The sequence below is a fragment of the Oenanthe melanoleuca genome, chromosome 10, assembly GCF_029582105.1.
Source record: "Oenanthe melanoleuca isolate GR-GAL-2019-014 chromosome 10, OMel1.0, whole genome shotgun sequence".
Lineage (NCBI taxonomy): Eukaryota > Metazoa > Chordata > Aves > Passeriformes > Muscicapidae > Oenanthe > Oenanthe melanoleuca.
This window is the reverse complement of record NC_079344.1, coordinates 5106474-5120129: the sequence shown is the minus strand read 5'-3', so window position 1 is coordinate 5120129 and position 13656 is coordinate 5106474. Positions and strand designations below refer to the sequence as shown.

Sequence of the window (13656 nt, the reverse complement as noted above, 5' to 3'; positions counted from 1 at the left end):
GCCCCGGCGAGCGGAGCCCGCGCCCCGCCGCGGCCCGGCGGCCACAGCGCCCGGAGCGGCCCGGGCACCGCCGCGGCCCGGCGGCCACAGCGCCCGGAGCGGCCCGGGCACCGCCGCGGCCCGGCGGCCTCAGCGCCCGGAGCGGCCCGGGCACCGCCGCGGCCCGGCGGCCACAGCGCTCGGAGCGGCCCGGGCACCGCCGCGGCCCCGGGGACCGGCCCCGCCACGGCAACGCCGCGCCGCCCGGCGAGGGCCCCGCGGGCCGGAGCGCCTCCAGCGCGGGAGCCCGTGCCGGTGTGGCCTGGGAGAGCCGGGCAGGGGACAGCAGCTCCCAGATGTGCTCCGTTACACACCAGCGTAAGGAGAAAACAAACAGCCACCACCCACACTCTCATGGCCCAAAAAACCAGCCAAACAAACAAAAAGCCCCACCAAAGAACACCCCCAGAACGTTCCCCCGCCAAAACAAAACAAAACAAACAAACTAAACAAAATAAAAAAGCAAAGGTGCTGTATATGGACAACAAATCTTTGCCTCAGGTGGAAAAACTCTGATGACTGGGAATTGAGTAATTTGGATAGTCTGCTGCTTCAGGAAAAACTGTCCCAAGAGCCACTCAGACTGGATAAGGCAGCTCCTGACTCCCACTGACGCTCCTAGACCACATCTCATCAACAGGCACTGTACAAACAGATCCAAAATCCCAGAGGTATAGACCCCCACAGAGCTCTGGTACTGGAACAAAAAATAAATGGGAAATGACAACAGGGCTCATTAAGAAACTCAATGTCTTACTCAAGTTTTATCTAAGACAGCAACTTAAGTGTTGGCTTCATTTCTTACATTACTGAGAAACAAAAAAGCCTTCATTGCACCTCTGAAAAGCAGCAGGTTGTAACTGGCTTGCTCAGCAGCACTAAGGGAGGTACTTTAGTCAGAGTTTACAGCAGCCTCATCAATACAGCACTGGAGCACTTTCCATAAACAGACCAAGAAGTATTTGTCATATGATAACTCACTACCTACAGAGGAAAAGAATAAAAATAAAAACTCACGCATGTGAACATGAGTGAGGAAGCACAGTCACTTGTACATTTCTCTAGGGTTCTATTTTTCAAATTCCTGTATCTTAGAAAAAAAGTTAGAACTAAATCAAAATCACCCACAGTCTCACTCTATTCTTACTCATATTCATATTTTCATTATCCATACTAACTTTCTGCCACACATATTAAGATATTTTCTATACTCATCACTAATGCAGAAATTGACATTAATCTAAAATTTTACTTTCTTCAATGTCACTGAGTCAAATTACCACTGTCCACAGTTTACTAAATAAGGTCAAAGTGTGAAGTTCCTCACTTTCTGCCATGTATGTATTTCAATATACATCTTGAGCAATATTTGCTCTGACCACAAACACTTAACAAATTTGAAATGCTTTGCCCTGTTAGTTGAAAGGCTGAGTAAGATGGGTTGAATAAGATGTATCTATCTTTCTCCCATTGTTAGTCTCTCCTCCTTAAAAAAAAAAAAAAAAAAAAGAAAACAGCAAGATGCGCAAGTATAGCATTACACCCAATTGAGGCACTCCAACTGCTGCACTGCCCTCCTTCCAGCTGTTATAAAACAGTATTTTTGGCCCCTTCCAGTGCAATGCAGCAGTTTTCTGTGGGGAAGCAGGGGCAGCAACTACCTCAGCCATTTCTGACTCACCTCAGCACTCCTCCCAAGGCTCTAAGTAAAATAGCTGGAAACAATGCCTGCCACCTTCTCCCAGATATAACACTATAAAATTTGCACACAATACCATATATCTGCCTGATAAATACTTTATTATAAAGACAGCAATCAGTCATAAATGGTATTCAGGAAAGAGACTGATGCAAAAAATTCAGAAGTTTGCTAAAACTGCTGCTGAAAGAAATGTAATTGAAATGGTCCCAGTTGGGAAAGAAGACTTAACAAAAAGGAACTGATTCAAGTCCAGGGTTTCAGATTGTCAGAGTGATACAGAACGCTAACAAAAAGCAAATTATGACAACTTTGACAATATGACATATTTAAAATATATCTAATCATGTTTATAATACTATACTTTCTAATAATATATCCAGTCTTTTACCAATTTTTTAAGTGTTCCCAGTAAAGTAGAAAAATGTCTAGGTAACACACACTGAAGAGAAATAAGATTCCTTCTGATATCCTCAAAGGCACCAAAGAGTTTCTTTTTCTATATATTTTTTTAAATTAAGAACTTTGCATTGTTCCTTGAATTAGATGTCGAATCTTCTCAGCATCTTTTTCTATATTTTTATTTCTAGGATCGATCTTGAGAGCTGCTTCATAATCCTGAAGACCTAATATAGACACATTAATAAGAATATCAGTCAATAATGCAAGAGCATCCTCTTTAGCAGCTAACTGGAAATAACTACTCCCCAGTCATATGCATAAAGAATCGATCTTGAGGTTTGTCCTTAAGTAAGATGGCATCAGAATGACATCAGTTTAGCTTCCATCAGTAAATAAACTTATTTTTTTTGTTTATCTTATTTTACAAAACATATTAGTGGAAACACTCTACCACATAAACATCTTCATGTTTTGAAACATGAAAATAGAGCCTCTTCATTCACACCTATATATGTGTGTGTGCATGAGGGGACTGTTCTGAAGTGTTCTGCAGAAAAGGAAATGATCCTGGGTGAAAATAAGGACAAAAAGAGACATGAACTATGAAAACTAGAGCTTGTGGGGAAAAACCAAATAATGAGTACAGGAAGTAAAATCTTGCCTACATTAGTCTTTTTTATAACGTTTCAAAGTGCAAATGAAGCAGTAAGGGAATAACCAAGTGATGCCTAAGTAAAATAAATGTAAACAATGGCCAAAGCTTAGTATTTCAACACTGACATTTTGAATATTGTTCAATTTCTAGTATCAGCTTTCACTTGTAAATTTGCTTTACAAAACTAATCTGATACTCTCCAGGAACTGAATAGGGACATTGTAAATTCAGGTATTGTCACACAAATCACATGTACCTGATGGATCATTTTACTCATCAATATGGGTTTCCTACCTCATTTTACAAAGATATTATTAAGCACTTCACAAGATTTTAGAAATATTTCAGGTTATTTTAATATCTTCAGTGGAAAAACTCCTTAAATGAGGAATGCAATCCATTTTCTCAAACTTGTAAAGATTTCACAAGTATCTGGTAAATTATGAAAACAATAATGTGGCATAAAGGTTCATAACAAATAGACACAGATTGTACAGATCTCCGTCACAGTCACTCCTGAAAAACATAAAGGTGTGAGCAGCCTCACTGAGCCAAACAGAGTTACTTGCATGTAATATAAATTCCTGTGCACGTTTTCATAAAACCAAGGCCTCACCTTCAGTGTATAATTCCAGCTGACAAAATGCTGTTCCACGTCTCACATGGGCTTTCACTCGAGCGTTCTCATTATCAGGAACAGGTGGTGTCAACAGTTCCAGTGCCTTTACAAATGAGAACACACAAAATATTTTAAGTAGATTTTCCATAATTTGGGGTTTTTTTCTGATTTACATTCTCTCACCTAATTACTATTATTACACAGTGACATAAGAGCTATTCAAACAGAAATAGAAAATAGCTATTCAATTTAACTATAAATGGTTTTGAATCTAGTCATTAAGATTTGTTATCCATCACCCCAGTTTGCCAACTACAGTTACATTGCCATGGCTAAAAATTGACAAATACCATGTTAAATGTTTATTGCAGTCAAATAATATGTTCTGTTTTCATACATCATATAACCTATCATACTATCAAAAGAAAAAGAAAAGTAGCACTGAAAAAGCACATGTGTTTTATTAGTAGTTACTAGAAAAAAAAACCCAAAAACAAGATGAAAAAACCCCAAGTGCCAAGTCTCAAGTACTTACTAGTTCAAAAAATAGTAATTCTTGGAAAACCTTTTCCACACTATTCAGGTGCCATTTGAGATCATTCCTCTTGTTGCACAAATAACAGCTGCTAAAACATCAGGACAATACAGCCCTTTAAAAATGTTCGGTTTGTTGGAAGTTTTTTTTATCCTGCTCATCACCACATTTTTTTTTCTTCCAACCAAATGAAGCACACCACAACATAATAGAAAATGTATGAGTATACTTTGGTTTTGTTTTTCTCTGCTCCAAGTTGTGGGTTTTTTCAAACATACATACTGTACATATTGCTACAATATTTTTATCTGTAAAAAACATATATGGCCATTTGTCACAAATGTGTGGAAGCTTAGTTTAGGGTTTATTTTATTGTTGCTTTGTTCTAAATTTTGGGAATTTCATTAATCACTATCAAATTTTAATATTTTACCACGGCTTCATGATATCAATTTTGAATTTTAAAACTTTGAATTGTACCAATATGTACTTACAGATCTGCTTCAGACAGAACCATCACAGTAACAAATCACATTGATGCATAAGATGACAGCCAGAGCTCCTGGATTTTTCTACCTTGGAGGAATCCTCAATAGCTTTGTGTAAATTTCGCAGTTTGAGGTGGCAAGCAGCACGGTTCAGGTACAGCAGGGGAAGTGAACTGTTCAGCCTCACCGCAAGGTTATACGCATTTACTGCCCCAAGGTAGTCTCCCATGGCAAACATTTTACTAAGGAGCAAACAAAAAGTGAAACATGCACTTTAAAGATGGGGATAAATACAAAATCAACACCTACTAATTGTTAACTTATTTTCAAAAATTTGAGGTTTTAGCAGCTTTTCCTTTGAAATGCCCCTTTACAGCATTTTCTGAGAACAACACAGCTGAAGTTTAGTGCACCTTGATTCTGACAATATAGCTTAGAGATACACAACAAAAATAGTCACTGCCTACAAGCAATGAAGAATTGTAAGAGTGGACACATTTATATAGACACAGGACTAATTTTGAAAGCTTTGTATATCTGCTTATGATTGCCTAATGGAATAAATAAACCAATGTTTGTATCAAGTTCCTAAAGTTCATTTTACACAGATGTTTAACCTCTCACTAAAAAGTACAAATGAAATTTAATCTACTTAGGTATAATAGTGCACTGCCTCAACTTTGTTCAAAGAAGAATATGCATAAAGTGTTTACAATTATTTTGTTCATCATGAGCTTCAACAAATGCATCTCATGATTTATCAGATTCTAACCCATATGCTGTCAAGAAAATCTCTAGTACAACTACCATGACTACTCTAGACATTCAACAACTCTGTCTAGAATAAATATAATATACCAAAACTGAACAATAGACAAACACCATAAAACTAATTAATTTTTAATACATCTTCAAGTGGAATGTAACTTACTTTCCTTTGTCCTTTAACCAATCTGGATTCTTCTCCTCTTCTTTTAAATCTTCCAGCTCAGATAAATCAGAATTTATTATCCTTCGAGCTTCTGCTTGTTTATGTAGCCACTGTAAAAACCAAAATGTGCTAGTATTATTTCTGAAGCAAAAATTCAAATCCAAGAAAGGATTTTCTTTTCATTTCTTCACTAATACTTATCAAAAGAATTTTATTCACCACATATTTTGGACAGAGGAAAATATTTGTGTCCAATATGAAAAACTTCAAAGTTTCCCCAAATATTTTATTACCATGAAAAGTCAGGTTACCACATCTCTAATACATTTTTGTTTACTTGTCTGTCTTGATCTTTCAAGATTACTTTGTGTTCATTGAATAAAGCTCAAAAGAGCTGTGAGCTCCTTTTAAGACAGAACTGAAAGAACCTTAAATATAATAATTAGGATATTTTAAATTTTGTACTTCAAGGAATTATTATTGCTGCTTTTTCTCCCCCTCCCAAAAAAGGAATATGTTATTTATTAATCTGCACAACCATATGGTGAAAATAATTTTTATATACAAATTTTTCTTTATATCTTGATTTAAATAAGACTGCCTTCCTTGGAAGACAAGGACATTGAACAGGTAACTTTGCTTGGCACAGACACTATTTTTGTATTGACACAATAAATAATTCCCCACCTTACCTCCTCCTCTTCTGCAACACGAGATTCTCGCAGAGCTGTGGGGAAAACTCGTGGAGTGAAGTTGACTTTAATTGTAGCAGCAGCTCGGGGAGCTGGTAACTGTTCTTCCTTTAAATTCTCTGAAAATATACTGCAGGAACCTATGAAAAGAGTTAGAGCACTGGAAATTAAAAATGAAGCAAAAGATTTTTCTGGTTTTCTACCAAAGTCCAAAGTACACCTGACTTAGAAATGTGGCACATTAGAATTAAACTTTTAATCACTTGAGAAAAGTTTAAAGTTGTTCTTTTGAAGGGAAGGTTCAAACAATTTTTCTTCCTAATGTAGCAAGTAAATAAATGGAATTATACAGCATCTGTCACAAATGAACCTTAACTCCTCTTGCACCTCTCTCTTTGTTGTTTGTATGATGCTGTGACTTTGATGTATGCTGCACAAATTGATGAGGTGACAGGGCAACAATAAGAGCTGAAACTAACCTATTAAATCAAACAAACAAAAAAATTAAATGTCTTCTGCTGGTTTAGTTCCCTGAATTGGCTCTCCATGGAGCCAAGACACAGGACAGACAGAGCAAAAGGATATTGAATATTTCCATGAAATCCAGCAGTTAGGTAACTTTGGGTAACAGAAACTCCACCCCCAGGAAGTCTGCATCACACTGCCAGAAAGGCTTTCTGATTTAATTTTCTAAAGCTTAGAACAAAACCCACCCTTGTATTTCCAAAGACTTCAACAAAAGCTAAGAATTCATGTGCTTTAGCTCAAGCCTGAAAATAACAATTTTAAAAGAACTGGTTCAGTATGGTGGAGACAAAGATAAGTGATGAATTAGAAACATCTAGGAAAAAAGTTATACCCACACTTTAAAGAATTATTAAGTACAGTTCAATCATACAACCTTTTGTGGATTTGAGTCTTGTCTTAGAAGTTCCTTCTTTAGGAATCTGAGTTTTGTTCATTTTTTCATTTTTTCTCTCTTTTAATGGTTTTATTTCTTGATATGATTCTTCCTTTTTTTGTATGCTCTTGTATGTATCACCATCTTTTTGTTGGTTTTTCCATAACTCCAACTCTTTAGCAACCTTCTGCCGCTCCTTTTCTTTCAGATCTTCAATTCTTTTTCTTTCTGCTTCCTCTAGCTATTTGAACAAAAAACCCCTATGAGATACATAACATCTGATAATACCCACATGGATCCATTAAAGTTACCATTCTTTTCCCAGTTTTGTATTCCAAGCATAGTGTAACCAATAATGTAACCATACAAGCAGAGTTAATTAAGATCCTTAAAAATTACTGTGAGAGTGAAGATTTCTGATTAGGTTTTAGAGGTCTCATCTATAAACTGTTTTACTAACAACCCTAAGGAACAATCCAGAAACATTCAGAAATAAGTTTTACTTTTAAACAGTGAAAATCCTAGCCATGTTCCAATGTAGATCTCTGGAGAATACAGAAATGTAAAATATATGTGATGATCTGAATACACTATTTCTTATTTCTCCTCTTTTGTTTGAGGTTATTACACATTTAGAAGAGTTACAATGTTGCTACTAAGACAGTCACTAACTGTAGCTCCTTATGGTCCATATCTTAAAATTTCATGGCATGCTCAAAAAAGAATCATTTGAACACAAGTGAAGTGACCAGACTTTTTATATACATTAAAATTTTAAGAACATATCTTAAAATATACATAAAAAGCAGAATAACAAAAATACAAACACACAAAAGACAAAAAAAAAAGCAAATTTGATATAAAATATAACAAAGAATAAGTAAGATTTTTTAAAAATCAGTATTTTTCATAGTGCAAAAGGCCTAAACACCTGCAAAGGCCACAAAAGACTACAGTTTTGCCCCATGACTGTATTCTCCTTTGAACAGACAAAAATCTGAGCTTCTCAGCAAAAACTTTCATTAGTATTACTCACAGAAAATGGCAACTTCTAAGCACTTTGTCAGTAACATTTTCATACTTGGTAATAAATATGTTTCAAGTGCAAAGAAATAACAGGGTTCACCACCACCATAATAAAAACTGGAACTTTTCCTATTTTTTAAGATACATTTAACAAAGCATCTGCCAGATCAGTTGGTAGCTGTTTATATGTATGTCTTGCAGAGCTCCTTCTAAACCCACCTTCATTGTGGCCTCCAAAGCATATTTTTTGTGCTCCTGTTTTGTAATTTTCCTTGCTTTTGTCTCCTCTTTTGCCTTTTCTTGGGCTTTTAGGACAGCATTCTCTCTCAGATATTGTAGTTGCTCCTTGTCAACTTAAAAAATAAACTATTTTAGTCATTTAGGCCAGGTGTCCTTTTAATATATATCATGTTAATGAAAACATGATTTCTTCTGTTATTTTGGAAAATACAACATGGTTACAATTCGACAAACCAGGGTCTACCAAGCCCATCTCTAAAAGAGAAAAATCAAGATTTGCTTAAACACAAAATGTAAGTTTTACGAGAAATATTGCTTTGTTTCATTCACACTAGAACTAGATGTTCTTTGTTCTCACATACTTTTATTTTTAACAATGAACAAGGTTGAATTGAGCAGGTATCTACCAGCAGAAGTTTCACAGAGTGGTTTCCTTACACACAATCCAATTTCCAGAGTAGAGCACTTACTGTTTGCTAGAGTTAGGGAATCCCACATGGCCGGTTCTTTTTTATATAAAGTGAAGAAAATGTTTCCATTTCCAATCTTTGCTGTGCTATTGGTGTCATCGATAGGAGCGTATAAAACAGCTTCAAACAAAAAGGGAGGGATGCTTACCTACAAAAATATAATTTGTACTAATATTTATTACTTTAAATTAACTTTTGCATATTCAAAACACTTAGCACAAGCATACAGCAAACCCCAAGAAACAGCTATTATTGATAGAACTAATTTGCTTTGTATCCACTGTGGTTTGTACAAGTCCAGAGAAGGTGCTTCCTTCCCGTTAAGGGTGGGTCGTCACAAGGTTAGATTTTTTATTAATGGCATTGAAAAAGTTGGTTCTTCAGCACTGCAACAGAAGCTGTGTATTTCGAATTTAGGATTATTATCCGCAGTATAATCAAATGTATAAATTCGGTCCATTTCTGAGAGTAAAGGCAGCTGGCACCTGTTGAGCGGCAGTAGGGAATGAGCAGTGCTAAAGGCACGTTTAACAGCCCGCAGCGCACCAGGAGGCGATCACAGATAAAGGTTATCAACCCGCAGGGTTGCCATGGCGCAGGGCTCCGCAGGAACCCCGCGGCCCTGCGCGGCCCGAGCCCCGTGAGGCGAGAGGGGCGCGCCGCCCACCTTCAGGTACCGCTCGCTGCAGAAGATGCTGCCGGGGGTGGCCCGGGCGCCGCGCAAGGGCAGCGAGAGGTACACGGCGCTGAGGGTCTGGCGCCAGCTGTGCTCCCGCAGCCACAGCGGCATGGCCGCGGCCGCAGTGCCGCCCCGCTCCGCCCGCGGGGCACGCCGGGAGCTGTAGTCCCAGGGCCTGAGGGCCGCGGCCCGCGCGGCTCGGGGCGCTCCTGACCCGCAGTGCCGCCCCGCTCCGCCCGCGGGGCACGCCGGGAGCTGTAGTCCTAAGGCCTGAGGGCTGCGGCCGGCGCGGCTCGGGGCGCTCCCGGCCCGCAGTGCCGCCCCGCTCCGCCCGCGGGGCACGCCGGGAGCTGTAGTCCCAGGGGCCTGAGGGCCGCGGGCACGGCTGTGGCTGCCGGCGCTCACACCTGAGCGCAGCCGGGAGGAACGCAGCTCACATCATCCATGTACAGTTCTAGAAAGAGACAAACTGCTGGTAGTGGAGAATTTCTGACAAAAAAACTATCAAAAGGCGAGGATGGGTTTGATTGATACACAGAACCACAGCATGGGTCAGGCTGGAAGGAACCACAGTGGGTCCATCTGCTCAAGCCTCCCTGTTCAAACAGGGTCATTCCAGAGCACATAGCAAAGGATTGTGTCCGGATGGTTCTGGAACATCTCCAGTGAGGAAGACTCCACAGCCTCTCTGGGCAGCCCATACCACACTATTGCTCAGAATCACTGAGAAGAGCCTGGCTCCATCCTCTGGCACCTCCCCTCAGACATTTATACACATTGCTGAGGTCCCCTCCCAGTCACCAATTCTCGAGGCTAAACAGGCCTGACTCCCTCAGCCTGTCGTTGGAGGAGAGATTCTCCAGACCCTGGAATCAACTTGGTACCTGAGTGCAGGACCTGCTCCAGGAGCTCCATGTCTCCTGTACTGAGGAGCCCAGAACTGCCCACAATACTCCAAGTGTGACTTCACCACAGCTCAGCAGAGAACAGGATCACCCTCCTTGATCTACTCCAGCAATGCTGGCACTGCAACTCACACCTGTCCCCTAAAAATAACTGGGTCATACAGGCAGCCCCATGCTATTGCTGAGCAATATTGTCTGTTGTACTGTCTCTGCCAAAAACTCGGGAGGTAATTTGCACATTATCACTCCATCTGCCAAAATAAAGTCTAGTATATTAAACACAACGGCTTCTGGAGAATATGGCCTCAAAGATGAGCCAGACACAGCTGGATAAACATTCAGGTATGTTTAAGTTCCTGAAAAGCATACAATTACCTAGAACTATAAGGAAAAATCCAGAAACAATAAGTCTAGTTTTCCCTCTTGCTTTTAAAATGAGATCAAGAATAATGGAGTTCAGTGTGGCTCACATCAGCTAGTATTTCTGATGTGTATCAATGAAGATTCAATTTTTATGTTCTATTACCTATAATAGCAATATTCAAATAGTAGAGGCTACTGTTAAGTACTGTATATATATGAAAATAGGTGTTGCAGAGATTTGAAACTTCCTCAGAGCAAGAAATCCATCACAACTCATATGATATCTGGGTTATTCTCACCCTCACTCACACACATCAATATTGTCTGGAAGAATCATGGACTGGAATCCAAGAATTGAATTAAATTCCTCTTTCCAAGAACATTCAAAGTACATAGCAGCAGCAGCTAGGATGGTTATAATGTACTAACTCAAAATCTCCTACCTGCAGTCATCCAGAGCATCCTTCAGTTACAGAGAGTTCACAGACAGGAATCACAGGTTTTGAATGCAGGTCTTCTTGGTCACCCAGGTGTCATTTTTAGTTTAATCACAGAGAATATACTGAAATGAAGCAGCTTATTATTTATTCCTGCTAGAAGAACTATATTATGCATATATGCCTTACAAGACAAGACACAGTTATGGTTACAAGTATTTGCTCTTCTCAAATTACACAAAAGAGCTTCAACACATCAACCAAAATGTCTATTTACTTAAAACCTAGATCTGCAATGCAAAGCTTGTAGGAGACACAGTGAATATCACTAACATGTTTTTATGTCAAAGTAGCAGATTTAGCTGCTAAAGGACACAAAAGGGATTCAGCAAGGTCTTGGACCAATCTTAAAAGTTTTGAATTGATGTGTATATGCAGAACCACCACCTCTGTCCCACCCACTCCACAGCCTTACCTGACAAGCTGCTGTGCTGCTGCTGTGACACACTTGCAAAATAAACAAGAGACACCCATGCACCATGGTTCTTCTGCTGGCACTAACTTTCAGTCAAAAGTCTGCAGTGACAAGTTTGCAGTGAAAGATCATTTTTTCCATTGAAAATCTGATACCTAAACTCCCATCTCCTGTGCTATGAAGGGTGTAGATTTATGTTCCAGACAAACCTTAATAATATTATTAATATTCTGGACCTTCCTATACATAATATATATTATGTACACATACTCTATTTTATGCCTATACATAATATATTTTCTGGGGTTATTTCACTTCTAATGGCTTCAGAAGTTTTAATATGGGGGAAAAAATCCTTTAGACAGTTTGCATTTTCTTACCTTTAACTATTAACCTTTTTTCCTCCTATCCTTTCTAAATTCTCTCTCATTTCTCTTATCCCTCCATATTTAAAAAAAAAAATATTCAGAAGACTTTTTTTATTTTATAAAAAATAAAAAAGCAGAAACATTTTATGAGACTGTTTATTCCAACAAACTGTTTTGCATTTGTGGCTTGGGACCTGCATCAGTTACTTTTAAAAATTATTGGTAAAGCAGTGATTTTTTTATGTGTTAGTTCTGACATTTTAACTAACAGGAAGAGCTTATTAATAATTTTATAAACTGGAATAAGTAATTATTTCTATAATCACTTTGCAAGTAGAGAAAGTTATTTTAAAAAATCTATTTGGACAAACGGTGCTCAGCCTCCCATCCTGTGAGGAAAGAAATGGGGCTGAAGGCACAAGACCTTTTCTGATCTGCTTTGAAGTTACTGCAGATTAACACTTTTACAGAAGAGTGGAGCTCTCCAAGAGAAGCAGGAGCAGCATTTTCTAATCCATATGACCACGCTGCTTCTTGCAGGATTACACCTAATCCAAATGCATTCTCACAGGCAGAACATTAGAAGAGACCATCTAGGCATTACATCATCTTCAGAAAGTCAACAGGCAACTTCCCCACAAAAATTATCTTTATTTTAAAAGAAATTGAAACCAGACAACAGAAAGCAACAAACTTACATACAGTGCTGGACAAAGTCTACCATATACATTTTCCAAGAACACTTGAATCAGATTCTGATATATGTTCTTCTAAAAGGTAAAAATATCACATCATTATTAACAAAAAAAATTAAATGTCAACAATCTTAATCAGCTTATATTTTGCATTGTTTGGATGGCAGTAGATTGGTAACTTGCCTTTTTCTACTCGTAATTCTAAAAGGAGAATGTGAACAAAAAATTCCAAGTCAGAAGGCCATAAAGACCACAATGCCTGCTCTAAAGGCCACAAACACAAGCTTGGAGGAAAGACCACATCTTAAATAAAAATCCCTAACAACTTTGTATTATTTCACATTTCAGAAAAACAAGCTATCAGGAAAGAAAGACAAAAAGAAAAAAATAATATATTAAGAGCTTGCCCTCCTTAAGTTATATGGAAGTTCAGATTTAGACCATTCTGTAGAGAAAAACGGGAGTGTCTAGGAACAGACAACTCTCCTAACTCCAATCCCAAAATGTCTCCAGTATAGCAATTCCTGAAATACAGCACACAAATCTCCAAGTGAAAAGCTGGGGCTGGATCAAAAAATTGTGGTGCTGGGATAAGCCATTTCTAAACCAGGAGACAAAGGGTGACACTGAAAACTTCAAGCTAGAGGCAGCACCTCTGAGGGCCTGAATACAACTCAGAACTAATTACCCCAGAACTAATGACACACAGCACTAGGCCCCTAAAGGGACCTTTCTTCTCTATAAAGCAGAAGTTATCACTTCCACATAAATAAGTGAATGTGCATAACTCAAGATGTAGTGTAGGATAGTTATATTGCCTTAAAGAGTTCTGCTAAGTACACTTAGTTTCCAATTTTAGGGAAGAGTCTATTCTAATATAGAAAGCTTCTGCCAAACTTAGCAACTGCAGAATAACTTTAAAATACATCCAGTTCTACATCCTCCTGCATATATCTAATCACATCCAATACACAAAAAAATTATATGCCTTCTAAACAAATAAACAAAAAACTGTATGTTTTGTAAAACAAATAAAG

General features: G+C 38.6%; 2 protein-coding genes across 4 annotated transcripts in view; both read right to left on the bottom strand.

The window, feature by feature from the left end:
* The window catches only part of RAB27A (RAB27A, member RAS oncogene family), a 276869-nt gene that overhangs the window by 61189 nt on the left and 202024 nt on the right, over positions 1–13656 (bottom strand). The gene's annotated exons all lie outside the window — the stretch shown is intronic.
* On the bottom strand, positions 1821–9522 carry DNAAF4 (dynein axonemal assembly factor 4). Of its 3 annotated transcripts, none has more exons than XM_056499948.1 (9): positions 9365–9522; positions 8698–8845; positions 8207–8340; positions 6962–7202; positions 6061–6200; positions 5369–5478; positions 4526–4679; positions 3412–3517; positions 1821–2364 (listed from the first exon to the last, which is right to left on the bottom strand). In XM_056499948.1, the coding sequence occupies exons 1-9, from the start codon at positions 9485–9487 to the stop codon at positions 2255–2257; spliced, it is 1266 nt and encodes a 421-aa protein (XP_056355923.1). In that variant the 5' UTR covers positions 9488–9522; the 3' UTR covers positions 1821–2254. The 3 variants fall into 3 exon arrangements, with proteins under 3 accessions (XP_056355923.1, XP_056355924.1, XP_056355925.1); XM_056499949.1 differs by lacking the exon at positions 9365–9522 and adding an exon at positions 9275–9304; XM_056499950.1 differs by lacking the exon at positions 9365–9522 and adding an exon at positions 9183–9201.